Source organism: Erithacus rubecula, assembly GCF_903797595.1.
Source record: "Erithacus rubecula genome assembly, chromosome: 15".
In the NCBI taxonomy this organism is placed as follows: domain Eukaryota; kingdom Metazoa; phylum Chordata; class Aves; order Passeriformes; family Muscicapidae; genus Erithacus; species Erithacus rubecula.
The window spans coordinates 8718224-8745182 of record NC_136667.1 but is presented as its reverse complement, the minus strand read 5'-3'; the positions used below and the strand labels follow the sequence as shown (position 1 = coordinate 8745182).

Here is a 26959-nt window from a genome sequence, read left to right as displayed (position 1 = left end):
AGTTCATCCGAGGTAAATAACCGCTGATTTCTCTGGAAATGATGTGTTCTTTGTCACTAATTGTTCTGGGCATTTGTAACTTGCTTCTTGCATCCTGTCAGTGTACACTTTCCCTTTTCTCCTGGGAGAAGCTGGTCATTAGGCTCTTATCCAGTAAAAGTGTGGCGGTTTTAAAGAAGAAATAGTATTAGCTTATTTTAACTTGATGAAATATACTTGAAATAATTAGATGATTTGTACTTAGCACCTCTCAGCCCAGGGCATTAGAGTGATTTACCAGCAATTATGAAGCCTGCTGGGAAGATGCTTTTATCCCCGTTTTGAAGATAGGATGTGGAAAACAGGCTGAGGGCCTGTCCTTGCTCCTTGGCCGTGGACACTGAGATTGCAGATGATTGTTGTCTCCATGGAATGGGGCACAGGCAGCAATAGGCATTGCCACCGGAGATCGCAGAGAAATGAAACACCGGGCCAGTGGCCGTGTAGGGGGTGCTGCCCTGGACTGTCCCTCAGGGAGGAGCGAGATGAGAGAACGGGGCAACAGAAGGGTGCCAGAGAGATTTTGGGGAAGGACAGAATGTCCTGGAGCAGCTGGACTGGAGGATGGAGGGAGCTGCAGAAGGCAAAGGGATGCAGAAAGATGGGGAGAGCGGTGGGGAGCCCCTCCGGCCGAGCTGCCGGTGAGTGCGCCGAGAGGCGGGACAGGAGCTCCGTCCCTCCCTCCCCGAGCCCGGGGGGAAAGGCTGTGGGCTGCCTGCAGCGGCGCCGGGACCGGGACCGGGCAGACGCAGGTGCCGCTCCCGGAGCCCGGGCGGGCGGGGCGCAGCGCGGCGCAGGCGCGGCGGGGCCGGTTCCGGTGCCGGTCCGGGGCTGAGCCGCCCGTGGCCCGGCGGCTGCGGAGCGCCGGCAGCATGCGGCAGGCCCTGACTCAGCAGCGCCCGGCCGGCGTGGCCCTGCCCGACTCCGTGGGTGAGTGCCGGACGGGGGGATCCCGCCGGACCGGGGTTGGCCGCGGGGCCGTGCGGGGCGCTGGGTCCCCGGGGACCCGCCGGGGCTGCGCTGGCCGGGCCGCCCCCGCCGTTCCCCCCACCTGCCCCGGTTCGGCCGTGTGTCCCCGCAGCCCCCGGGACCCCGCGCTGGGCTGTTCCGGGCGGAGGCGGTGCGGCCCCGCAGCATCGCTCGCAGCATCGCTCGCAGCATCGCTCGCAGCATCGCTCGCAGCATCGCTCGCAGCATCGCTCAGAGCACTCTGCCCTCCCGCTGCCCCCCGCTGCCTCCCGCTGCCCCCCGCTGCCCTCCCGCTGTCCCCCACTGCCTCCGTGTGGCTGGATCCCCCGTGTGGCTGGATCCCCCGTGTGGCTGGATCCCCCGTGGGGCCGGATCCCCCGTGGGGCCGGATCCCCCGGGGCTGTCGCGGTTTCCCGGCCCTTGCCCGGCCCGGCCGGGCTGCAGCCCCGCAGCCCCGTCCCTGCGCCGCCGGCCCCGCTCCGAGCCGGGCGCTCACCGCTCCAGCCGTGACGCGTTTCTAACGGAAAAATGGGACGAAAGGAGAGGGGCTGGAAAGAGGCAGGCTCGGTGCCATCTGCCCCCGGTTCTCCCGGGGCAAAAGTTAGAGCTGGCTTCTTCCTTGAGCTGCTCTGCGCCTGTTATTCGCTTCTGGCTTTCCCCCCAAAGAACAAGATGGAGAAGTCGGTCGTGTTTCTGTGCCATCTTGTCCATTTTCTTCTAATAATCGTGGAAAAAAAAAATCGAATCAAGGGCAGTTCAAATATATGCATTATTGCAAACTTTAGAAGTAATCTGGGAAAACCTGCTACAGCCTTGTCTTTTGAGTGGCTTATAGGGCAAATATAACAAGAGGATGTTACTGATGCGTATAAGAAAAGTGATCATTCTAAAACCAGGGTCCGTTTGGAGTGCCATTTTAGCAAAAGCAATAGCCAGGCTATGGACAGCATTAATTTGTTTACAGCTCCCTAGCTGAGTTAAGCACAGTGTTTTGGATCACCTTGTCTATTTATGTTGTGGTAAGCACTGCAAGTTTTGGGGTATCTCTTTGGGATAAATCACAGAGAAAAGGCTCTTGCTGTCTCTTATAAGCAGAGATAGAAAAGCTGCCATAGCTCAGCTTCTGTGTGTAGAACAGAAGCTCAAGGAGCACAGAGGAAAATGATCTGATGGGGAATACTTTCAGCAGAAATTAATGTTGAGGGAGAGGATTTTGTCAGAGCAGCCCTTCAGCAGCTATTAGAGAGATACTGAGTATGAGTCCATGTATGCTGAAGCAGCTGCAGGCATCCTTACAGAAGTACAAAACCACTTTCTCTCTACATGGTATTGTCAGAGAAGGAAAAATTTAATTAATATTCCAATGCAGAGCTGAAGTGGAGGTAGTCACATTATCTCCTCAATTTCACATGTCTCTTCAGTATCAAGTCAGATGATTATGGCTGTTTTTTTCAGAATTTGAAATAAAAGCTTTTAAAATATTTTTTTAATATTATGATGAATATTGAAAAGCTTTGAGAAATTTTCCAGTTCAAACCTTATGTTTCTGTTCTCTCTTGAGTGTTGGTGTGTGCCAATCCTAAGCTTGGAAACAACATAGAAATTAAGAGTGAAAAGCATGATGGTGGTGCTGAAACAAATACAGAATTTATAAATGGTATTTCTTTTAGAGTGATTTTCATGGTAACTATTTTGCAGCATGTGATGGCAGTACAGGAGCACTGGTTCAGGTGTGTAAATGCTGTGCTCATGTGCCCACAGCACCCACCCAGCCATGTCCTGCACACATCTGCACACCCAGAGCCTAACTGTGCTCACTGGGAGCTGTGTAAGGAGCACCTGGCTGGGCCATTTACCCTCTGCTCATTTGCCAGCCAAACCACAGCAGTAATCAGAAGTTTGATAATTCTACGGAAGCAAGATGGGTTCATCCTTTCTTGCCTTTCGTAACTAATCTATGTAACAAGTGGCAAATTTTCTCCAGTTCTGGTCCCATTGTTACAGATTTTTTAAGACATTTATGGGGCACTTGCATTTAATTGGTTACACTGAAACTGAAGCGTGGCAGTGATAGTATTTGTGAGGCTGTAAATACAGAATGGATTATTCTCTTAATGATTTTTAATTTATTAGAAGCCTAGATTTTATATTATAAATTTATTTGGCAGATTTAGGAGAATAACCCCAAATGTGACCTGCAGCAAGCAGTCATGTACCTTTATCTCCAGCCTGCAAAACATGGCTTGAAAGACTAAGGATCATTGATAAAAAGTCCAGCCTTATCTTGGGTTTCTCTAGTATTATTTAATTATTTTAGTTTTGAAATTAGCAACTATATAACTATTTATTCTAGCTAAGGACTAACCAGTTGTCAGGCTCCTTGCTCTTAAGACCAGTGATGTCCCAGTGGTGGTCAGACCTGTGCTCTGGAGCATGAGCAGAAGGTTTGTGAGTGGAGAGCTTTCCTCCCAGAGACAGCAGGTCAGTCAGAAAGAATGGTGCTTTTTTAAAATAAACCTCTCTTGCCTTTCATGCAGGGCAGGGAGGTTGGACTAGATGACCTCCAGTGGTCTTTTCCAACCTTGCCCTTCTGTGATTTTGTGCTCTCCTTCTGTTGGGCTTTTAAGCCCCAAGTTTAGCCCTTGTCTGTGATTTCAAGCTCATCTGGTCACTGTGGGTGAGATGATGCAGCCCATGGCCATGGCAGCACAGCTCTGGCCAGGCTGGAGCAGGTGTGGAGGGGCAGTGGGGAGCTGCTCTGCTTTTCCCTGTGGAGAGCTGTCCATGTGAAGAAGGGAGATCACTTGTAGCAGTGTGTATGGGCTGATATGGCTGCATCAGTGTAACTTTGGGGTGAAAGGATCTCTTCATCTGCTGGGCATAAATACACAGACCCTACAGAAGGGCCTGTGGGCACCTGGGGTGTGCATCTTTGAGACAAAAAGCTGCCCAGCAGGGCCAGGTGTGCTCCTGTTCCTGGAGGATTTGGACAAGGAGGTTGTGCTTGGCTGGTCCAAGTCTTCCATCAGGGACTTTGTGCAGGTGTTTTGTCTCACTGTGCACAGGCTGCCAGGGAGCCCCTGAACAATGGGGATTCCCAAGGTGGTTTGCTCTAGGGAATACAGTCAGAAATGGTGAAAGCTGCTGCTGGCTCTTGGGACACATTCCTGCCCTTCTCTGAAACACCCAGAGCAGTGCTGGGAGTCTCTGAGGTGGGAATACCCTTACCTGCTCCCAGGGCCTGTTGGAGAGCCCCAGGCAGCAGGAATGGGATTCAGGATGGCCCCAGCATCCCACAGGGAGTGAGGCAGGGACCCCTACAGCCCATCACCCTTCCAGCCATTCTTGCAGGTGCCTGGATTGTATCTACATAATATATGAAATGTGTTCAAAAGGATTGTTTCACAAAGTGATGCAAAATGGCAAAGCACATGCAGACCAAACACACCCCTAAAGATGTTGCTGACTGTAGTGTTGCAGCCAGCTTTCCTCTTGGCTGGTGGAATCACTCTTTTATGTTTATGCTCTTTTGGGAGATCTATAAATGTAGGAAAGAAAAAATAAAAAAAAACCCTCATCATCAGCCAGCTGTAGATGAGTTTTACTAATCCACAAATTCATTATTCAAGCATCTAAAAATACCTAGTCCTTGCTGAAAGCAGAGGAGAAGTGGCTGTTACTGGTGATGTCTCATTTGCATGGAAAACTGTGGATGCCTTATGATTACAGTCAAATTTCCCCCCTCAAAACAAGTATCATGCAGTAGGGTTATTTAACTTAATGTAAGCAGACAGATCAGAAAGTATATAAATGTGAAAGATAAGAAAGTATATAAATATTGTAATGTGAATACTTCTCATTAGCTCAATTGCACCAGGCCAGAGGGGTTGGGAGACTCCAGTGTATCTAAATGAGATTTGCAGAGTTGCAGTTCCTAAGGCTCTCTTCATCTGTGTCAGAGCAATGTTAGTGAAGGTGAAAAGTGACAGCCAAACCCAAAAATATTCTCAAGTCAGAAGAAGGGAAATTCACTGTGGTGTGGTTGGCAGTGGGAGGAGAAACTTGTGGTGCTGTGACTCTCCCCAGATGGAATCAGCAAATTCTGTTGTGTGTGTGTGTTTTTAGGGTCGTTCAATAGAAGAAAAAGAAATTCCCTCTACGTAACTGTGACTCTCCTCATTGTGTCAGTATTAATTCTAACGGTGGGCCTAGCTGCTACAACAAGAACCCAAAATGTGACTGTTGGAGGTTATTACCCAGGGGTTATTGTAAGTATAGAACTCCTAGGTAGGTCTAGAAAACTTATTGCCTACAAAGTCCCTTGAAATGCTGAAAATGTTATAAAGGGTGATCTTGTCCTGAATATTTTGCTCAGCTACTTCATTACCATTTGATTTATTTGTTTTATTATTATTTTGCACCTGCTGCACATTCCCATGCAAAAATCCCATCCAAATGGCAGCTTCCTCTGAGCTTAGGTAATAATCTGTTTTTGAGTTAGTGGTGAGACAGATAAATAGATTTTATGTCAGTCGAAGCAACTTTAGAACTTTGTTTACATAGGTCACACTAAGCCCAGGCAGAAGTAAGGCAAAGAAGGACCTTACTGCCAAGAGCAGTTGAGAGACCATGTCTTGAAATACTGGTAACATGAACGTGTGGTCATAAAGTTTACTTGCAGAAGTGTTTAACAAATTGGAGTCCCTGGATGAGGAGCAGTGGCAGTTTGCCACATGTACCAGCATGTACCTCAAAGCCACGAGCACATCCATTTCTTCTTTTTTGTTATCAGCAGCTGAAAATGGGAAAGAACAATCTTGTAGCTTCAAATGGCTTAATTTAGAGAAGACCACTGGTGTCCAGCCTTCCAGCCATTAGATGTATACTGTCTTACAGAAGCATGAGGGGCAAGTACATCACAACCCTCCTGACATCAGCAGAGGTCTAACACGAGCTGGAAAGCAAGCCCTGCTCTGTTCCTGTGCATGTCTAAGACATGCTGGAAAAGAAGCATTGAGCTGCAATCAGATTATGTGTCTCAGTAGATTAAATGCAGCTAGTAGCCCCAGCTAGAGGCTCCTGGTGTAACAGTTGTGGAATGCTGCACATTTGATTTGGAGCCTTGAATATGGAGGCTTGAAACCATTCCAGAGAACCAGGTGGAGACTTGTTCTTGTCTTATTGCTGTTTGATTTATTTGCCATGCATTGCTAATCTCAGGGAGCATTTTAGTTTTCTGTGCACTAGTTCTACAACTGAAGCAAGCCCCTTTACAGCCCCTTTACAGTGTGGAAAGTTGTTACAGATTATGTTGGGCCTCTTTGGTTTAGGTTTTCGGGCTTGTCCCAGTATCTCCTGATCTTTTTAAAAGAGAAGTATAGAGGGAAGGTGTTGAGAAAGGTGACACACTGGCTCCAGACTCCCCTCACTTACTCTGCACTGTGCCAGCCTGAGTTGAGCCTGGTGCTTCAGAGCAGGTCCTGCAGCTGATGCAAATGGGCAGAGTCTGCTGCTCACGTCCCCTTGACATCTCCCAGGCTATTTATGGTCTGGGAACGTCAGCATCACTTGTGCTTTTTTAAGGCTTAGTCTACTCAAGGAATTAATGAATTCATGGACTTGGGAAGGGCATTAGTTACTGCGTTCAGAGGCACCCTGGCAATTTGTGTTTGTCATCAAATTCCCTATCTAGATTCGTTAATCTGCTCTGTGGAAATGTGTGATGACCTCACCTGTCTCACTGCACATGAAAACATTTCAGTGTGCTGCTGGATGCTTCAGAAAGTGCTTAAAATAGCTGATGTTTCATAACAAGCTGGGGGAAAAGTGCTGGCTGCTGTCAAGGGCTATTCAGTGAATTGTCCTCAAGCAGATAGAGCCAGAAGTCTCTTTGTATGCTGGGTGACTTCTCTGTGTGTGGACCAGTTCCATAGCTGAAATTATCCTATGGAACATAGAATCATAAAGTCAAGGATATTCTGAGTTGGAAGATACCCATCAGAATCATGAAGTCCAACAAATCAAGGACAACCCCAAGAATCACACCATGTGCTTGACAGCATTGTTCACATTCTTCTTGAACTCAGACATCAGATGTCTCATTGCTGCCATGCCTAAATCACCCTTCTTTCCTCCTTCAACTTGTGTTTCTTGGGCAGGCACCTCTTGTGCAAGGAGGAAGCAAGTAAAGATGTTTGATTCAATGCAGGGGATTATCTTCCCAGGCCTCTGCTTCCAAGGAAGGACAGAACCAGGCACTGGAGACCTTCCACACATCAGTAGGATTTTGTTTGGTTGGGTTTTTTGAGGGTTTGAATTTTTTTTTTTTTTTTTTTTTGTTCCTAGCAGCTCAGTTCCTCATTGATAAAACTGGATAAGCTGAAGCAGAGGGTTCAGTGACATCCTGCATCCAGGGTGCCTTCACCCTCCTCCATGACCACCCACACCTTCACAACTACATCAGTGAATAGCTTAGCTGTGTCTCTGTGGCAGATGTCCTCCCCCACCTGTGCCTGGGTGACCTGGGACAGGGAAGCCCAGAGTACAACAGTGATGTTCAGCAGACAAGGGTAGTGCTTGGGGCAGAAGACAAGGAGCCCTATGGAAGTGAGACTGTGAGATACATGTGTTGTTATAACAAGTTATAACAGCTGCCAGAATCTTTGTAAACGACTGACCTTTCTTAAATTTTCACTGGCAAACCTCTTCTGTGATGGTTCCTTGCCAAAGATGTTGGCTTGAGGCTTCACTCTGGAAAAGCACATTCACTTTGTGTCCTGTCTTCCTTTCAGACAGACATCCCAGGGGATCACATCCACCAGCAAATAAATGATGGAGCTGAGGAACATTACTAAGATCTCCATAGAAGAATGAGTAGTTTTTCTGTTAGTGCAATGAGAATTCCTGTTAATGAGAATCCACAAATTTATTTGGTCTTAACCTGCTGGATGTACATACTTGCTCTAATTTCTTCTTTTTAAATTAACTTAAATTATCTAAAGCAGTTCACCTTTTGGGTTGTGGCTGCTCTGAAACACCATGTGAATATTTCTCTTAAAGCTCAAAGGACAAAAAGCATTTTTCTTGAGCATTTGCCTTGGGTGTGTGCTGCCACACAAGTTCCTTCTGCTAAATATCCTCAGACTGAAAATTACACCTGGATCCACATCACTGTTAATGCTTGGATCTCCCAGGTTTTTTTTGCTTGGACTTGAACTAGAAATTCCTGTTACTTTAGGAAGGTGGGGTGTTGTTTTCCTAAGATGAACAATAAGCCCAGAAGCACTGGCAGGTCAGTGTGGGGCAGTTCAGCAGTGCCCTAGGTCTTTTGCCACCCCAGTGGTGAGCAGACCCTGGCTTTGTTGCTGTGCTTCCCACCATGGCACTGTGTGCCTGATGTGGGGACAGTGGTCTGCATGAGCTCAGAGTGCAAGCCAGGCAGTGGAGAAGCAGCAGCCTGATCATCTGCTCCATTTTAATCCCTGCTGCCCTCCTTGCCTGCAGCACTGCACCAAAGGTTGCTGGGCTTAAGCAAGGCAAGGGGAGATTGAAGCCCAAGTTTACATCACATTTGTGTCTGCTAATCTCTGCACATGCCTCTGCCTGTTAGTATTGGATTCATTAACCTTTGTTTTCTATTCCTGGATCTAAAAGTATTGATTCCAGGTTAGTTGACTCATTTTTGAATCACTACAGCTTGTCTCATGGCTTGTTTTTCTTTCCTGGGGAGTTGGCCAATTATTGGACATTCTCACATGGATCTTCACTGGCCCCTGGTCTGTCATCTGGATTTGCGCCTCCTTAATATGACAGATCCAGCTGTAGGACTTTTCCAGCATTTCTCATTTTGCCAACCATGGAAGTGGGATTGGATATGCTCTCCACTAACCAAAGACCATTCTCAGTGTGACACAAGACTATTTTTGCATCTCCCTTCTTAGTCCATGGTTCCTGCTTGAAGTCCCTGTATCTGTCCTGGCTGAGGTGTGCTCTATCTTAGAAACTTCTTAGTGTAGCTTAAGGCTATGGAGAAAGGAGGTGGGGAATTTCTCTCCTGGCTGACTTCACTGAGCTGAAATAAGTGTTGTCAGTTACAGCAGCAAGAAAAGATGCTTTTGCTGCAGTGTCTTATTCTGTTGGGCCAGTGTGAGCTCTTCCAATAGAACACCCTAGTTAATGCATTCTCACCCCTGGAAATGAGGGAGGAGTAAGAGAAGACAGAAAACTGCTAAATCTTCCAAAGTATAAATCTGCCTCATTTAATGCTTCACATTGAGGAACTCTGAGTTGAAAACTGAGGCAATTGCTCACATGCTCAGGAAGGTCACCTAGTCCTGGAGGTTTTAGTGCATTGGTCCTGCTAGGTTTGCATCAGGAGGCTCCTGAGTGTTGTTCCAAGACAGCAATGCATATCCTCATCCACCAGCCATTTCTCAGCATTACTGGGGGGGTGGAATTCAGAACTCATCCTTTTGGTTTCTACGCACGCTTTTAGTGTCATGTGGAATACACCTGATATTTCCTGCTAGTGAGAGACTCCACTGATTTCTTGCTGAAGGAAGAGTGCTCACACATCAGCAGAATGTTCTTTTGCTGCTTCTGGATTAATTGTGTTCTGTCTGCTTGTAAAATATGTTGGGTATAATCCTGATCTAAATGCTAACAATACATTGTTTTTCAGCTTGGTTTTGGGTCGTTCCTTGGAATAATCGGATCAAACTTGATAGAAAACAAAAGACAAATGGTAAGTTATTTATGAAAACTTTTCTAAAAAAATTATAGTAATTCAAATACTGCGTGTAAAGAGTAGTATTTTAGGTTTTCCTAACTCTTCCAGGATAGTGTTGCATACCTCTTGAGAACTGGAGATGGTTTCTGGCAGCCTAGGAGCAGCACCCTGTGGGCATTCTGCCTCCTGCCCCACTCAGGAGAGTGACTGCAATCCCCCTTCCCAGTGGTTTCCCCAAGCTCTGGCAGTGAAATCCTTCCAGCCATGCTCGTGAGAGGCTGCAGAGGGCTGGGGGAGGTCGTGCTGGCCCTGCAGTCTGTCCTGCTGGGCTGCTGCCTGCTTTGGCAGGGGTGGAGGGGCTCTAATCAGGTTAGCAGTGAGCACTGCTGACCAAGGCTAAGGCAGGTTCTGCAAAGGCAGGTGGGAGAAATTCCTGCCTGTGCAAATCCAAAGTCTGCCTTTGGGCTTTGCTTTTCAATAGCATGCTCCCTGCAGAGTAGGGGGAGAGGGTGAGGCAGACTCTGCAGATGACATTTGCCTTTCCCACAGTCAAACAGGGTGCAGGAGAGGTGAGTTTCCCAGTGGATATTTTTTGTTGTTTTCACCCTGGCTCTGCAAAGAGCAACATATCCCTGTTCTTTCTGTCCTAGCAGGGTTTCAGCCTCTTGTTCCTCATGTATTAGCAGCATGTCAGTGTCTGGTTGAGCAATGATGGTATTGTGCCAGTCCTGGACTCTTCACAGGATTGCTCACAAGTGACAGTGTGGCTCTGATTTGATTATTCTGAAGAGCCCTGGGTAGCCTGTGCTTATTCTTTTCATCTCTCTATCATTTTGTGTCCTAAAAAGCATTCATGACCCAGCTTTGCAGGGATTGCATCACTGCTGCCTGGGCTGGCAGTGAGCATGTCTCCCCTGATTGCAGAGAGGATATGCAGGAGCTGTCACTTACTGTGCCTGTGCTTTAGTCACATGTCCTCCTTACCTTGCCCAGGGCACCTTACAGTGGCAGCTTTGTCCATTGCATGTTTCTGTGATACCACCTGACCATGGAGGATTTATTTTTTTCAACTTCTCTGAACTTCCCCTGTGTCCTAATCTGCTAAAAGGCAGCCTTGGTCTGCCTTGTTGTGCACCTGAAGGCAAAAAAAGCCAAAAGCAACTTGTGCAGCTGTGTTCTTGTGCTTGGTTCTGTCAGCAAGGTGACTGACAGGTGTGAGCAGTGGAGTGAGCCAGTGTGGCTGATGAGGAGAGCACTTCTCACTGCCCCCAGACTGCAGACAGGAGCAGACCTCTCTGTTCCCAGCCATGCCTGCAGAAGGGAAGGGAGAGTGTTTGTGGCCACAGGGAGGACCAGCTGCACCTCAGGCAGCTCTGGCACACACCCCACTGCCCACTCAGCAGCTGCCAAGTGAGGAGTCAGCATTTTACACGCCTTTATGACAGTCATCTGTGCCATGGAAAATAAGAACCACCACATTCACAGGCCATGTTGGGCTGTGCCATCACCTAAAGGGAACCACAGCCCAGGATGCTCCTGCACTACCCAAACCCAGATTGTCTTTTGTTGCCTGAATGCATCTTGGTGTGGCTGACTTCATCTGGAGCTACTTGAGTGAAGATCAATCAGTAATATCACACAGCTCTAGAGAGGGACTTCTGCTTGCTACAGTAACAGTATGATCAACCCCAAGTCAAAAATCTTGGCAAGTTGAAAACTATGGTTTTTTAAATTAAATTTGTCAAGAAAATTAATCCACAAACACTAGAGGTTTATATCCAAAAAGGAGCCAGAGGAGTCCTGGAACTTTATTTGAATAAAGGGAGAAGTCGTGGGGCATTTCCTCTGGGGTCTTTCAAAATTTTTAGGGGACACAGCATCTTTTTTGTCCTAATTTCCTGGCCATATTTCCCTCTCTTTCCTCATTGGCTGACGTACTTGGGAGGTACAGACTTCCCAGAACACCTAATACCCCTTTCTAATATATAATTTCTATAAAATCCCTGTTTTTCTTTTTCCTTGTGTCTCTGGTTTTTTTCTCTAAATCCAGAGATTTAGCACAGTCTCGAGTGAGTAACAGTCTGTGTCAATTAGTGGAATTCCTATGGAATTTATGGTTTCCCCTGTTGCTTCTTTCACCTCTCCTTATCTGGTCTTATTTACCATCAGGCCCACAGTTTGTTTGTAAAGACACCTCCTTTTCATTCCTTTAAATTTGCATGTTTCTATTTGCTGTTTGATCTTTTTCACTATCATAAATCTTCAGACTTTTCTTTCTACATCTGAGAGGGAGAAAACTGTATGTAAATAAAGTGAGTACCAGATACTTATTTCTTGGTAGAGCTGTTATGAAAGTGTCATTAACTTTGTATTTCTTTTAAACCACCATATGAGCAGCTCCTATCTGCATGCAGAGATGACCTACAAATTCCCTAATTGTGTATATTTAGTGTTTGGCTCACTTCCCATCTCTAAGGCTCATGCTATTTAGGGCGAATATCCTCTTTCATGTGTGTATGGAACAAAGTACTGAGAAAAACTAAACTTGCTACAAAATAACCTAAGCCATAAACCTTGTGTCTTCCACCAAGACTGGACTTTCTCCCCTTGTGTGGTTTCACCAGTTTGGTAGTGACACAGTGTGACTTTGTAATGGATAATGTGAGTTGGGATCCGGACATGCAAAGGGTGGGGCTGACTGGGGGTGAAATGCAGTTTACAGCTGACAGAAACAGATTCAGTGCAGGATCTGGTCCTGGAAAATTTGTCACCTGCTGCCATCTGCAAGTACTTTGTGGCACAGCATCTAATATTCCAGTAACAGCTTGTTGTGGTCATGATATGGTCACTGGGATCTTTCACAGCCTGCTCTCTCTGCTGCTGCAGGTCTAATGTCTATGCCTCATCTAGAAAACCATTTAATTTTTTCTCATTTTTAAGTATGGAATTGTACAGGGGCTGTCCACTGTCCCAGATGAGCCCTCTGGTATCTCCAGTCATTGTTCAAGCTGGTCTGGTTGCTACATGGAAGTTACTGGAACAAGATCTGTTTTCAGTTAGGGAGATGTAGATAACAGCAGTGTGATTAACCTGAAAATACTGACATACTTTAAAAACACACATAGGATCCTTCTATGAGGTTAAGACTTCCAGTGCTCTGGGCACCAATTTCATTGGGTTATCTTAAATGAGCAAAGCAGGTAATAGTTGCTAAAAGATGATTTATTACAGAAGCACATCAGTCTCAAAAGGCACAGTCACAGACATTGAAGTCCATGCTAAGTTTTGGTATAAAGTCCCAAACAGAAGTAGAAGCTGCCCTTGTTAAAGGTCCTGGGAAGTTGATGTTGCTGTGGCAATTCCTGTCTTCTTCTTGGGTGTTGACTGATGATGGTGAGCAAAAGCATAAAGAAAAGCAATGGCAGGGAAAGCAGCAAAAGTGATGGCAAAAAGCACCAACTCTCCCCAGTATATGCTCTTATATAGGATCTTTTCAACAAGCTAAGACACAAACTCAAAACACCACTCCTTAACCTATTAGAATTCTAGTTTCTTAACATGCTAGGTTATCTATAGACTATGGATATGACCTACCTTGTTCTATCTGAAAAATGTAAGCAATATTCTTACTACAGCTTTATTATGTCTAAGCACTGTCTGTGACTATGGTCCTGGAGCCTCCACTGAAAACATTAGTATGTTTTTCAGCCTTCACTAGGACTCACACTTCTACTTTGGTATAGAAACCTTTTACTTATTAAAAACATTAGAGCTCATACTAAAACTTACTGACTCACTCACTTATCCCAAAACTTAAACTTATACCTCTACCTTATGTGTGAGTGGCTTAATATACTTCATTCCATCCACAGGCTTTAATTCAATCCCTGCACTCTGAAGAATTCAGAGACCCCCAACTCACTGACTCCAACATTTCTGGATTGTGTTTGTCCAGGGGTTGGCTTGTCTCTCTGAGAACTGGAGCCTTGTGCATGCAGTTGGCAGGAGCTAAGGTTTTCAAGCAGACTTAGTACCTGGATCTTCAGAACAAACATCCCCAAGTCAGAGGACCTGATCTGTCAGTGCTGGCCAGGCTAATTGTTAGCTTTGTATTTGGGCTGCAGAGATTTTTACTATTGTTTACAGCTCCCCCATGACCAGAGTCACCCTTGTACTTGTGGAGAAACAGTTTTTAGCAGCTGCCAGCAGCTGACTCTTGAAGATTGTGGTCATTAGAGTTGGAAAATCACCAGGAGCTTCCCATTCTTCCCATTCCCATTCATGCTGAAATACTGTAAATATATTGAAATAATGCATTTCAAAATATATGAAGTAATATTGAAAGCTGTTTTCCAAGCCACATTGTCTCTCTGAATGCTGTGCTTGCCCTCCCTCTGCAGCCCTGCTGTTGTCCCCAGTGTGCTCTGGCAAAGGGGCCTGGGGTCAGTGTTGGGAGCTGGTCAGGAGCCCACTGGCAGCAGCTGAGCTGAGTTCAGCTGTGAGAGGGGCTGGGTCAGCACTGGTGCACTGCTCCCCCAGCTGAGCACTGGCTCTTTGGCAGGGGTGGGTTTGAAGTGACATAGTGGGAATAGACACTGTTTCTCATACCTGGATTGGAGATTATTTCTGGTTTACCTGCTGAATGCTGTCACCCTAATTTTAAGAATGGGCAGGATGGGGCCAGTGGAAGAGGATCACTGTCAGTCTGACTGGCCTTCTCAAGCTGCAGGTGAAGTCTCTCTCCTTGCAGCTCTCCAGTGGGAGGCTGGATGGACTGTGCTTGCCCCAGCCTGGCACTGAGGAGCCCAGCCAGGCTGCTGTGAGGGTGTGCAGCACCAATGGCATCAGATGGTCACCTGCCTTCTGCTGGCATGGCTTTGTGCTCCTGCCTGCATCCAGGCATTGTTCTCTGAAGGTGCAGTTCCAGCAGAAAGGTTCACACTGCAGTCTCCTGCATCCTCACAGCTCAGTAAGTGTTCACAGGAGCAGCTCCCTGCTGTGCTTCAGGGTGAGGAGAGAAGAAATTCTCTCCTATCTCTCCAGGGGAGAGTTAAGGACAGCAGAAGCCAGAAGAGGAGGTGTATTCTCAGCCCAAGTTTAGCCTACTGGAGTAATGGAAAAACCAGCATTACTCTATCAAGTCCCCAGAGAGCCAACCTGGCACAATACTCGTGCTCCTGCCACTCTGCCAGAGCAGAGGCACATCCCACTGCTTCAGCCAGACCTGTCAGTGCAGCCCGGGCAAACATTTGGGTCATTGATTGCCTGGGGCTAATCGACTGTGCTTCACATATCCTCGTGGAGAGGGCACTAATCACTGGATTGTGGAGAGGCAGATGATACTTTGTTTTGTTTTCCTCCCTCAGCTGGTTGCATCGATTGTCTTCATCAGCTTTGGTGTCATCGCTGCGTTCTGCTGTGCCATAGTAGACGGTGTCTTTGCTGCCAGACACATAGTAAGTGCTTCCAGGAAAACAGGGTCCTGCAATGCTTTTCCTCTAAGAAAACAAGTGATGGTGTCTGCAATCCTGTGTCAGGCTGCATCAAACCCTGTAAATACATATCATGTTCTGAATGCTGCTTTAAATCACAAGATTTAGAAAAACTTTATTGTTTTTTTAAAAATATTGTTAAATTGGCAGAAAGCACTAAGATCTTAGAGCTTTGCTTTGGGTTTTTTTTGGGTTTATGTTTTTACTGAATATTAGAACACTTAAGATGTGTGTGAATTACAGCTATTGCCAAGGGACAAAATGTGGGCAATTACATCTATTTTGTTTTAAATGTAGGTAGAGCTAGTTCTTAATGCAGAGTGAATCACTGGATGCTATAGTAGAATGAAGCAATTTGATAGCACTGAAGCATTACAGTATAAACAGGAAACATTTGCAGTATGTTCTCAGTTTCCATTTGGTGACTTAAAAAAATTATGAGTTACTGCAGTCATGACCAATCACTAGTAAGTACAGTGGGATGCACAGAAGCTTTAATTATTAGTATGGAAATAAAGACACAATTCCATTTCAGCTTTTTGATTGAAATTTATAACTGCAAACAGTTTTTTGCCCTTCAGCTTTGCAGTTTGATGACTGTTTTTGAAATTTTTGGCAAAAAAGGATTGAAAAGACAGATTTGGAGTTTATTTGTATCAGAATGGAAAGGAATTTTGGACCAGAATCATTCATGAAATGGAAACTCCCTGTGCTAGTTATGCTCCTTGTGAAGCTGGCTCTTCTTTCCTGCCCCTGAGTATCCCAGTGGTGGAAAGGTGGCTGGATGGCAGGATTTGCTGCCAGAGCACATGGCAGCTCCACTCAGTTGTGTGGTGAGTGTCCGTCTGTCTGGATGAAACCAGCAGGTCTGGGCCATCTCTGACCCCCTTTGCAAGGGTGTGACCTCATGTGTGGGTTGTGACATGAGCTGGCAGCTCCTCCCAGCTGGCTCTGGGGGTGGCTGCGTGTCTGAGGCAAGCAGAGCTGAGCAGTTGTAATGACAAAGGCTTTGGTTTCTGCCTCTTGGTGAACAGATGGGCTTTTGGTCTCACTTTACCACCTGACAGTCTCACCTTGCTGGAGACATGCTCCTGCCACTCCAGCACAAAGCATTCTTCCTGTTGCCAGCTGCTGCCACTGCCCTGCCACCCTGAGCTTTGGATCAGACACCTGGAGAGCCAGTCTGTCTGCTCCTGGGAAGGGCTCCATGATGTGGATACACATCTGGCAGTGCTTTCACTGAGGTTTTGCCTTGGAGATCAAGCTGCCCCAGGGGGAGGCATTAATGCATATTTGCTGGCTGCAGTGTTGGTTATTCTCCAGAGCTTTCCCACAAGACACTGAGAAGAGCACAGGAAGGACAAATTTGCCAACAATTAATAAAAAATTGCTATGATTCAGCAAGAAGAACCCTCAGAAATAGGTCAGGCAGGCCTGGGATGTGTTCTGCAGGATGAGGAATAAATCTTTCAGTTCAGGATGGTCACTATCACCCAAAGATCCCAGTTTAAGAGACAGCCCCTCCCATGTTGACTGTAACAATTTCATGCCCTCAAGGACCAGGGTTCAGGGTGGGAGCTGCAGAGCCATTGCTGTCCTGAGGTGCTGGTGTGAGATCAGGGTCTCTTTAAATCCTGGTCCCTTTCCCCAGAGCCTTTGGGTGATTTTGGTTTTGCTGCAGGGCTAAGCCTGGTGCTTTTTCTGTGGCAGGATCTGAGGCCGCTGTATGCAGGGCGATGTCAGTACTACTCCAAGAGTGCCACCCCACCAGAGGTGAGAGCAGCTTCTGCTGGTCCTGTTAAGGGACCAGCTTCTTGGGGCAGGTGGAACCTGCTGCCAGCCAGTGTTTCTGGCAGTCTGCAAAGTGGGGAGGGGCTGGGAGGCTGGGTCTGGAGTGGAAACAGGACACTGGGAGCACTCAGAGGTGGGTTCCTCCATGTGCTGCCTCAATAGTGAAGGAGCAAATGTAGAGAAGGGGATGCAGGATAGGAAAATTCACCAGTTTCTCTAGATCTTCAGCTGTGCATTCATTGTAGGAGCTGGGTGATGGGTTGAGATTTCAGACAGCAGTAATTTCTGTGTATATGAGCAACAAGTACCAGCCTGTGCACCTCTCCTGTTGTTTTCTCCAAAGAGAAGCCTGTTGGCTTCAGTATGTGGATCCTGCCACATACTGATACTGTGTTTGGACATCTTTGTCTGCCTTTGCTGAGCACTGTCTCTCAGAGCTTTCCTTACAAGTCCACAGGTAATTTTGAATAACCACTGTATACCAAATTAGAAGGCCTGCTTGAGGGTGCAAAGTTATATGCTAGGCTGAAGATTGTCCATGTGAACTCGGGTGTTACCACCCACAGGCACAGACTATTAGCCACTTTGGTCAGTTCTGCACCTTATGGGAATCTTGCTCTCAATTTGGGCCATGCAATTGACAGCTCTCTGCTCTGCCTTGCCCTGTGCTGAGGTGCCTTAGTTAGCAACGCCCTGGCTGCTTGTAAGAGTTGCAAAACTTCCTTCCTCTGCAGGCACGTGCTTGTTTGTGAGTTCCCTACAGCAAAAGGAAATCTCTCTGCTCTAGTCTAGTGCATCTCCGTTAATGGAGAAACTTTGTGGGAGCAAGATAAGGAAAAAAAATCTGCCTGAGGCTGATGTGGAGATCACTGAGAAATGTACATGTAGAGCAGGGCAAACAGCAGCAGAAACTGTTTGGGGAATGTGTCACTGTGCTTTATGTTTTTTTTCTGTATTCACACAGGCGGTCTGTCACCCACAGCGCCGTGCCCCCTGCACACCGAAAATAAAAACCAACACCTGCTTCTGCTGTGACCTGTACAACTGTGGGAAGTAAGCCAAAACTGCCACTCCTGCCCATGGCAAGGGCAGCAGTCCTCATGCTCGATTGCAATAGCTTGCAGCTCATTTGCAGGATAGTATCAATTAATGATGGTTGTGGGAAGGAACCTTAAGCTGAGTTTGTTAGCAAGGAGTCCCAGGCAAAAGCTAACCAAGTAAAGGTGGGTGTAAAATACACCAAGGCCCTGCCAGCTATGGGTGAGCATGCTCTGGGTGAGCCCAGCTGGAAAAATGAAGACCACAGGAGTTTCCATAACTTTCATGCTTGGTGTCCTCCTTAGGTTTTCCACCTATTGAGTGATTCTTAACCCATTCTTCTCTGTTGGCACTGGTTTGTTTTTTTTCCTTTGAGAATATTGAAAATCCAAAAAAACTGGGATGCTGTTTTCATCACCTTGCCACCATTTCATTCCCCACCCTTCTAAGAGGGAGGAGAGTTAACAGGCTGGTGCATCTGTGCTTTCAGAAACCAGTGTCCCCCCTGCCCAGTCTTTCTTGGTCCCACATGGTTGGAAGGTGAGCCAGCACTGTGCAATAAGTCACAAGGTGGTTACCAATCGAGAACCACAGCAGAGTGATCACAGCACTGAGATCTGGCTACTGTGCCTAAACCAGTTTAATTTACAGCATGCACTGCTTATACCTTGTGGAGTGCCCAATGTGTGTCAGCAAGGAATTTATAAATTGATTTTTTTTACTGCTGGCTCTTGCCTAGGGCTGTTTCAGGCTTAGCATTTCTCACAGTACTTAGTTGGGCTGGCCTCCACTTAAATCATTGACTGTGGTGGAGGAAGATCAAAAGCTGCTGTTGGGAGAGGGTGGGTGGTTCCCTGTGCTGGGAAGTGTGATCCCTGGTCCCTGCAGGACTTTGTGTGTGTGAGAGGGTAGTGAAGCTCATGCTTTCCTTGAGCAGTTTACAGAACACAATCTCCTTTTACTAGCTGAAAAGAGTGATACACAGAAAACTGATTGGAATAGAAAAGCTTGAAACTTTTCTGTATTTCTTTTGTTTTTGTTGGTATTTTGGTTTTTTCCACAGTCCTGGGACCTGCCCCTGCCCCATTTTCCCCTCTCTGATAAAAGATATCAGTTGTTGCTATTTTAATCTTGCTTAGTAGCAGAAAAACATCCTGCACAGGGGAGGCTCTGGGTGGTATCTCAGTATGAGAGGCATGGACACTCAAGACTGATTAGTGCACATGTAAAGGATGGAAATAATGGAAAATATGACAGCAGTCTTGTATTCTTCCTGATTCTGGGAACCCTGGCTTTGGCAGCATGGGGCAAGCCCCTTCCAGCTGATAAGGACATGCTGAAAAACATGGGATGTCCTCACTGAGAGATCTGTTCTCACACATCTCCATGGGAACGAGCACTTGCAAACAGCACATACAGGTTTTATTGTTCCAGGGTCACTGTGAGAGCTCAGGTTACACACAGGTCATGCCAGCACACAGGTCTTTGTAACCTGTGATTAAGCTCTGCCTCGACTGTTCAAAATCCCCATCTCCCCTTGCAGTGGCCTGCTAAAATGAAATGTGGGAGTAAAAAGGGTAGGGAAGTTGAGGTTGAGTAATCAGCAAAGGAGGATGACTCTTGTGAGAGGGGGCAGTTTCCTGCAGGCCTTGTGGACTCTGCTGAGGAGCTGAGCCTGGATCTCCTGCTTCTTTACCTTAAATATGAGCCAGTTCTTCCCCCTTTTCTCAAAGCATCCATGTCCTTTGAGCCTAACCCTGCGTGTGAGCTGGGAGATAAGTCATTCATAAGCTCTTGGTACTGTTTGTCCCTGATAAATATGTTTTCTGAAGGGGTATTTTCTGTAGGACTGTACATCTGGTAAGCTGTGCTGAGGGCCAGCCTGTTCCCCACCCTGCAGTCAGAGATAAATCATTCCTGAAGAATTCCACTGCAAGACTTCAGCCCCCACATTGCAGGAGTTGCTTTTTCTTTTTCATAACACCGACCTAACCAGATTTGACTGGGTTTCCTCTCTCTCTTTTCTGCATGTGGAAAAGGTTCAGAGTGTGAGCAGGCAGATGAGGTGCCAGGGCTCCAGCCAGCCCAGGTGGGAGCTGTGAGGGGATGGAGCTGGATCTGCTCTGTGGCTGAGCCAGGCAGGAGCTGTGCTGGCCCCTGCCTGTCCCACCCAGCTGCTCTGTTCCTGGGGGCACACACTCATTTCCATGGGTAATTCCAGTGTTTTTCCTTGGTAAGCTTCCAGGACCTCTGTGGAGATTCTGGATGAAAGAAACAACCAGCAGGTTCAGGCTCAAAGTCATTTGTTTCAGAACAGAGCAAGCACTTTGTGCAGGGAGATCATGGGTGCCACAAGCATGGGATCTAGGAGGCTTTATCCCCCTCCCTGGTACTAAGATCCAGGTTATCACTGAGTTGCAGAATGCATTTTACTGTCCAGCAGTACTGCTTGGCTTTTATATATGTGCTGCATTTTTTTTATCATTACTGTTGTTTTTTTCCTAATCTAGCAGAGTAGAGATTTCTGGAGGGTACTATGAATACATTGATGTCAGCAGCTGCCAGGACATCATCCATCTTTACCACTTGCTCTGGTCAGCAACAATTCTGAACATAGTTGGGCTGTTCCTAGGGATCATTACAGCAGCAATACTTGGAGGCTTTAAAGACATGGTAAGAGGATATCAATTTCTCTGTGCATTAAAAAAAAACCCAAATCAGGCAAGTTGCCTTTAAAAATAATCATGGACACTATTGGTATTTCAATGCAAATGTTCTATGCATTACTTCAATCAGAGTGGAAAGAAGGGCAAAAATTAATTAAAAGGTGGAAGTGATCCACTTTTCTGATTGTGTCACCACCTGAGCACAGTTAGAAAATATTAACAGATTTGGGAGACTGTATTTTCAAAAGGAACCATCAAAAAAGCATTGGCAATACCAGGATGATTAAAAATAAGCTCCTTCTTAAGAATTGATCTTCATTTTCATAGTGTTCATATTCTACAAGGAAAAGTGTGGTGGTTGCTCATTAATTGTTGATTTTATAGTGGCAGTCTGAGCTTTACAGACTGTTTAAGCAGGTGTGTTAGATCCAAACTCTCTATCTAATTTCTTCATGGTGCAGAACCTGAGTGGGTGTACTGGGGATCAAAACTGAACTTCAGATAATGAAAAAAATATTGTTCTAACAATTTGAGCTTTGAAATAACCAGGCTGCCTTTTACCTTCCATACAGCTTTTGTTCTAAATGGCACAAATGAATGGGTAGAACTGAATGTTCAACAGATACATTTGGGGCTTTTTCAGTTGGTTGTGACTCATTTGGAATAATACAAAAACAGTCACACAGAAAAGAGATTTGTTGTCCTGGCTATATGTTTGTCTTACAAAGAAATCTTGAGCCCTGCACTAAGGGTACTTTATTTCAGAATTCTGAACTCTTTTCAGACTCACCAATATCTTCCCAAATAAACCAGGAGACACATTCCCAGCTGTGCATCATAGCCCTTTGAGATTTGATCCACAACAGAGAGCCTGTAAACCCCTCCAAACAAAGATCTATAGAAATGAACAGCAAGTCACAGAATGCACCAAATAACAGAGTAATTTGGAAGTAATAAATAATTTCTCCTATTTGTGAAAATGTAAATCTGTTTTGTGTGAGTGTTGATGTGCACTGGGCTACTGCCAGCTTGTTCTATGGAATCAGAAACAAGTGATCTGAAATAAGTGGCTGTGCAATGAAATGACCTTGGAATTTAGCTGTTGCCTGAGAGGGAGCCAGATTGCCAGTTGCTAATTCAACAGAGTTGAGGCCTAAAGACACACAGTGTTCCTTTAAATCATTTCTGCTTTCATTCAGCTGTCAGCTTTCTGTGACTGGGTTTGCAGCCTCATACTCTCTTCTTTTTGTTTTGATAGACTCCTTCCCTCCCTACTCTGAACTGCACTGTTGAAAATGCACACCCTTCAGTGACCTACTACTCCAGGCCACAAGTGACATCTTACAACTCCTACTACCACAGCACTCCTCACCTGCCTCCCTACTCTGCTTATGACTTTCAGGTGGGCAACATTACAGGATGTTTCCTTGTTTAGCAGCAAGGTTAAACCCAGCCAGTCTGCAGGACTCTGGGGCCTGTCTTCTTGTCATTCGCACTGTTTAATTTTCTTGTTCCTGCAGAAAATACCAAATTTTTCCTACTATGCATTGGTCCTTGGCAGTTCTCTCTCTTACTAAGGGAGTGTTTTCTTGAAAGCTGTGCTTGAACTGAAGGCAAGAAGGAGGAGCTGCTGCCTGCCTCCCTCCCCATCACTTACTAGTAGAGATCACATTAAAAATATTCACTACCTCTGGCACTGCAGTGTTCTTAGGAGAGAGGCAAAGCCAGGTGTTCAGGTGCTAGATTTTATTAGGCCAAACTGCTGTGTCTGAGAGAAATAGATGAGCTTTTGGAAAATGAAACCTGGGACAGCCACTGGTGCTATATAACTTCCTGCAGTTACAAAAATGCTACTTCAGTGCACACCAAACCAAGCTCTGCTACAAAGTCAGTTTCTCAGCAGTTCTAAGCACTGTCTGACCCTGAGTTTGCCAGTGTGGTAGCCCAGTACCTGCAGAGAGCTCAGCGTGGGTGGTTTCCCTGCTTTGTAACTGGAAGTACTGCTGGGCTCTGCTAACACTTGCAGCTCAGCCAAGCAGATCAAAGTCTCTGGGTCTCACTGCTGTGAGCACAGGTGTTGGCTTAGAGGCAGCACAAAAGCTGGGCATAAATTCAAGTCATCTAAATTTAATATAGCCAAATCTCTCTTTAGCATAGAATTCCAAGTGTGAGCCTTGCATATCTTCCAGGGAACTTGGGGTCTGCATGGGAGCATTAGCTGAGCCTCTGGCTGTGGAGACTCTCTTGCCTTGAGCCCCAAGCAGTGACTGTACCACCCTGGCTCCTCTCCCCTGCCATCCTACAGCACATGGAGCAAGCCCAGCTGTGCCTCTCAAATCCCTTCCAAAGGATGCACTCCCTCTGCTGCAAGAATGCTTCCCACTCATTCCACACATTTTTCACAGGCCAAAAACAACACACCAGAATTCCTAAGGAAGCCTGGGCCCTTGCACAAGCCTGGCTTTCATACACAACTCTAAAATGGCAGACCCATTTCTCTGGTTTTTGAAGCATTGTTGATACTGGCTGGTGTGACACCCAAGATTTGAGAGGAACTCGTCAGTTTTCAGTTGTCCAGTCTTTGTGAAATGCAGCAGGCACACAGAAGTGATGAGAATTTTTTTTTAAATGTCTTCAGTTTTGGATCTAAGGAGCCTCATTTGTCAAAACCATTATTTATAGGCTGTTCTTACCTTGAATGCAACACGTTATCTGAAGTGTTCTTTATATGTATGTAATTTGCTGAGGTGAGCCTTGAAATGTTAATTTTGTTATGTTTGGTAATGAAATCTTGCTTTGATAAAGTAATTCTCATTAGGAAATGGTTACATTACAGCTTTTGCTGTCTCCCTGCAGCATTCCAGTGTGTTTCCAGCCTCCACTCCTTCTGGCCTCTCCGAGGATCCCCAGTCCTTGTCACCATCTCCCAGCTACATGTGGGCCTCTAATGCACCTCCTCGTTACTCACCACCCTATTTCCCACCTTTTGAAAAGCCACCACCTTACACACCATAAAGAATGTGGGAAAGAAGAAAAAAAAATATCTGCCATTGAAATAAGCGTGAACATTTTGTATTTATATTTTACTGTGAGAGGGAGCAGGAGAATACAGAAGATAATTGCAAATAAAAATATTAGATTGGACTGTTTCACAATGGCCTGTGACAAAGGGGACAGACTTCTGATGTTTTAATGAGGCAGTGAGTAGCAGGTGACCTAAATTTCAGCCTCTTTGTTTCATGTAGTCCTTGATTTTTAATCAAGTCATCCAACACTGATGACAGGTTCTGGTCTGCCTTACTCCATCTTTCCCAAGCTGAAGTAAGGGTAGCCAAAATCAGTAGTTGCTAGAGATTATCAATCTGTTTGAGGTGAGGGTGCTTGCAGACAGCAGGACTCAACCCTGGATTTTTGTTTGGCCTTTGGGCTCCAGTTGCTGGATTTTGGGTGGGGGAACACAGAACCTAGCTCACATCCCTTGTTGGCCCAACATACTGGAAAAATCTTCAGGGGAATTGTGACAGTGCCTCAAAATGAAAAGTATAACATCACAGGATAGCTTCAGTATGTGTAGGAAAATAACCAGAATATTGCTTTCTGATTGGGGGCGGGGGCAAGATGTTTTTATTTCAGGTTGCTTCTTGAGCTAAAAGATGAAATGGAGTTGTCTCTCTCTGAATTTTGTGTAAGTAATGCTGAAGTCAAACATTTTGGGTGGTTGCACTGCCTAAATTATCCTTGTATTCCTATTAAAAACATCAGGAACTGTCTACAAGTCACTGAAACAGTGCAGTGAAAATGTTATTTATTTATGTATTTATTTGTTTACCTTTTCTGTGGTCGGGAATTTCTTTTTAAGCTTGTATTTTAACTTTTTTAATTGACTGAATCAGCACCCTGAATTAGCACTGGTTTAGTAGCTGTATTATGGGCTGCACATAAAGAATATCCACTACTAGATCTCCAAGATGTAAGTCTCACACGGATGAAATTCAACACCATGTAATATAGGAGGAAACTGAGGAATTTGCAATTACTGTTGTGACTTTCATTTAATCTTCAGCTGATAACTGTGCTGATTGATCTAGATTCCAGCAGATTTTGCATGCATCCTGCATAACAAAAGGTCAGCTTTGATATGTGACACACTGACCTCTAAAGTGTGGTTCTACTCCAGGAAGTGATTTCAGATGACAGTGTTCACATCTGAGCTGCTCAGCCTGACCATTCTCAACTGCTTACTTCATGGACAAAACCAACATTAACATCTTAATCATTATTTCCTAAAGATATAATTTCCTTGGCATTGGTTTGTTGACCCTAATCCTCAGTTGCCTTCCTTGCAACTGATGCAGACAAAAAGGTATGTAAAAGTTAAATCTTTCAGTATCAAAATGGAATACATGCTGGTGAGTTGGGGGAAAATCCAGTGTGATTTTAAACAGTGGCACCTACGTTTAATCTATAAAAAAAAAAATAAAATGCTGTCAACATGGAAAACAAACACTGAAGTCTCTGATCTCACTTTTCAAAGTACACCCACACTTTATAATGCTGTTTTTAATCCTATGCATTTGCAAAGCCTTTAGGCTAGACTATGTATTAACTTTATCATTTCCACTGTCAAATACTAATCAGTATATTAGTTCATTAAAGGATGACATTTTATCCAGAAGTGAGCGTGACTTTTCTCCAGTAGGAAGAGAAAATTAACAGCTAAAGAAAGGAATGCAGCTCACAGGATTTAAAGCAGTAGTGTATGTAGAACATATCCTGATGGCATTTTGTTTTACTATAGAATGTTGAAGTGCAGCTCCTATAAATTTGTGTACTGGAAATAAATTTATATATTGGGGCATACTTCATTTTATATTACATTTTATTGAATTAAATCTTGATAAAGAGACCATGGGCAATTTCAAAACAGACAGTACTTTTCTTGATAAAACTCGCCACAAAACAAGAATCAGAAGGGCACATTAATTTAGTATCAGAGAACCTTTTATTGCTTTATCTTTGAAATAAAAGCTAACAGTCCTGTCCTACTTCTGACAAACACTGTACCATTTGTGCCTGTCAACTAAATAGGGCTAGAAGGACTAGGGGAAACCACAGGACAGGACTGAACTTCCTGAAGAGAAAATAACTTAGTGACAGAGAAACAATTGAGATGAAGCATGTCATTGGTTTTGAGTTGAAAAATACTAACCTTAGAAAATTATCAAAATTATCTTTTTTTTTTTTTTTCCTAAAGAATATTTTAGCAAGAATTACATTGCTGCTTTAAATTCATTATCAAAGGACAAGTACATTTCACATTTCAAAACTTACTGGTGGTATTTTCTGTTGAATTACCTGTTTTGTTCTGCTTGAGTAAAACTAAGCATTTAATGTAACTGCAACATTCTGCACTGTATTTGTCATTTCTTATGAGAATGTCAAGTCTGTGACTCATATGTACCCTTTTATTACTTTGCCAAAGTTAAATAAAATTGTGTGACTTTTTGTAAACATTTACCAATTCTATTTTACATTTTAGCAACCTGTTATACAAGCATCTTTAAGGTTATTTGAAAAAAGTGAGCAAAATTTGCATTAAAAAAATCAAAGCAAAAAACCCCCAACAAACAAAAAACTCCCCATCTCTATTCACTATATTGGAGACATATTTATACCAGGATTAGCCAAAAACTCCTTAAGTTCTGTTTTTGAAGGTGCTCATGTCCCCACACTTGATAATTGTGCAGTTTTACCCACATAACATGGTGCCCTGACCTCAAGCTCTGTAAAGTTATTATTGCTGATTTTTCACTTAACACAGATCTGAACAATCCAACCAGTGGAGTCTCGGTGTCTCCTTTGCTTGTTTTGGGCCCAATTCTGTCCTGGTGATGCCAGCTGCTCCTTGATGTCAGCAGAGTGAGGTGGAAGCCCTGTGCCAAGGAGGTAAAGGCATCTAGAGCATAATTTGATATGTTACTTATTAAACTGCATTCCTTACATGTAATAAGAAGTCTACACAAAGCAAGCCATTATTTCCTGTTGGCCCCAGGTCACCACCAATGGACTCGTACAAATCATAACCAGTGAGCAGCTGGTAAGAAAAGCCCAAACCATGAGGGAGCTGAAAGCACTGCACTGGTCACTGGGTACATTTTGCTGGTCACTAGGTACTTTTTTTTTATTTTTGAGCTCATGTGCAATGGCAGCAGTTGGTCAGATTGTTCCACAGGAGC

General features: G+C 45.1%; 1 protein-coding gene across 4 annotated transcripts; it reads left to right on the top strand.

Annotated features, from left to right (window-relative positions):
* Positions 1 to 509: 509 nt before the first annotated feature.
* On the top strand, positions 510 to 26234 carry TMEM255A (transmembrane protein 255A). Of its 4 annotated transcripts, none has more exons than XM_079318520.1 (9): positions 795 to 969; positions 5134 to 5276; positions 9689 to 9751; positions 15103 to 15192; positions 16939 to 17001; positions 17984 to 18072; positions 20571 to 20730; positions 21982 to 22125; positions 23580 to 26234. In XM_079318520.1, the coding sequence occupies exons 1-9, from the start codon at positions 912 to 914 to the stop codon at positions 23736 to 23738; spliced, it is 969 nt and encodes a 322-aa protein (XP_079174646.1). In that variant the 5' UTR covers positions 795 to 911; the 3' UTR covers positions 23739 to 26234. The 4 variants fall into 4 exon arrangements, with proteins under 4 accessions (XP_079174644.1, XP_079174643.1, XP_079174646.1 ...); XM_079318519.1 differs by having other exon boundaries at positions 20568 to 20730; XM_079318518.1 differs by lacking the exons at positions 795 to 969; positions 5134 to 5276 and adding an exon at positions 510 to 680.
* Positions 26235 to 26959: the final 725 nt, after the last annotated feature.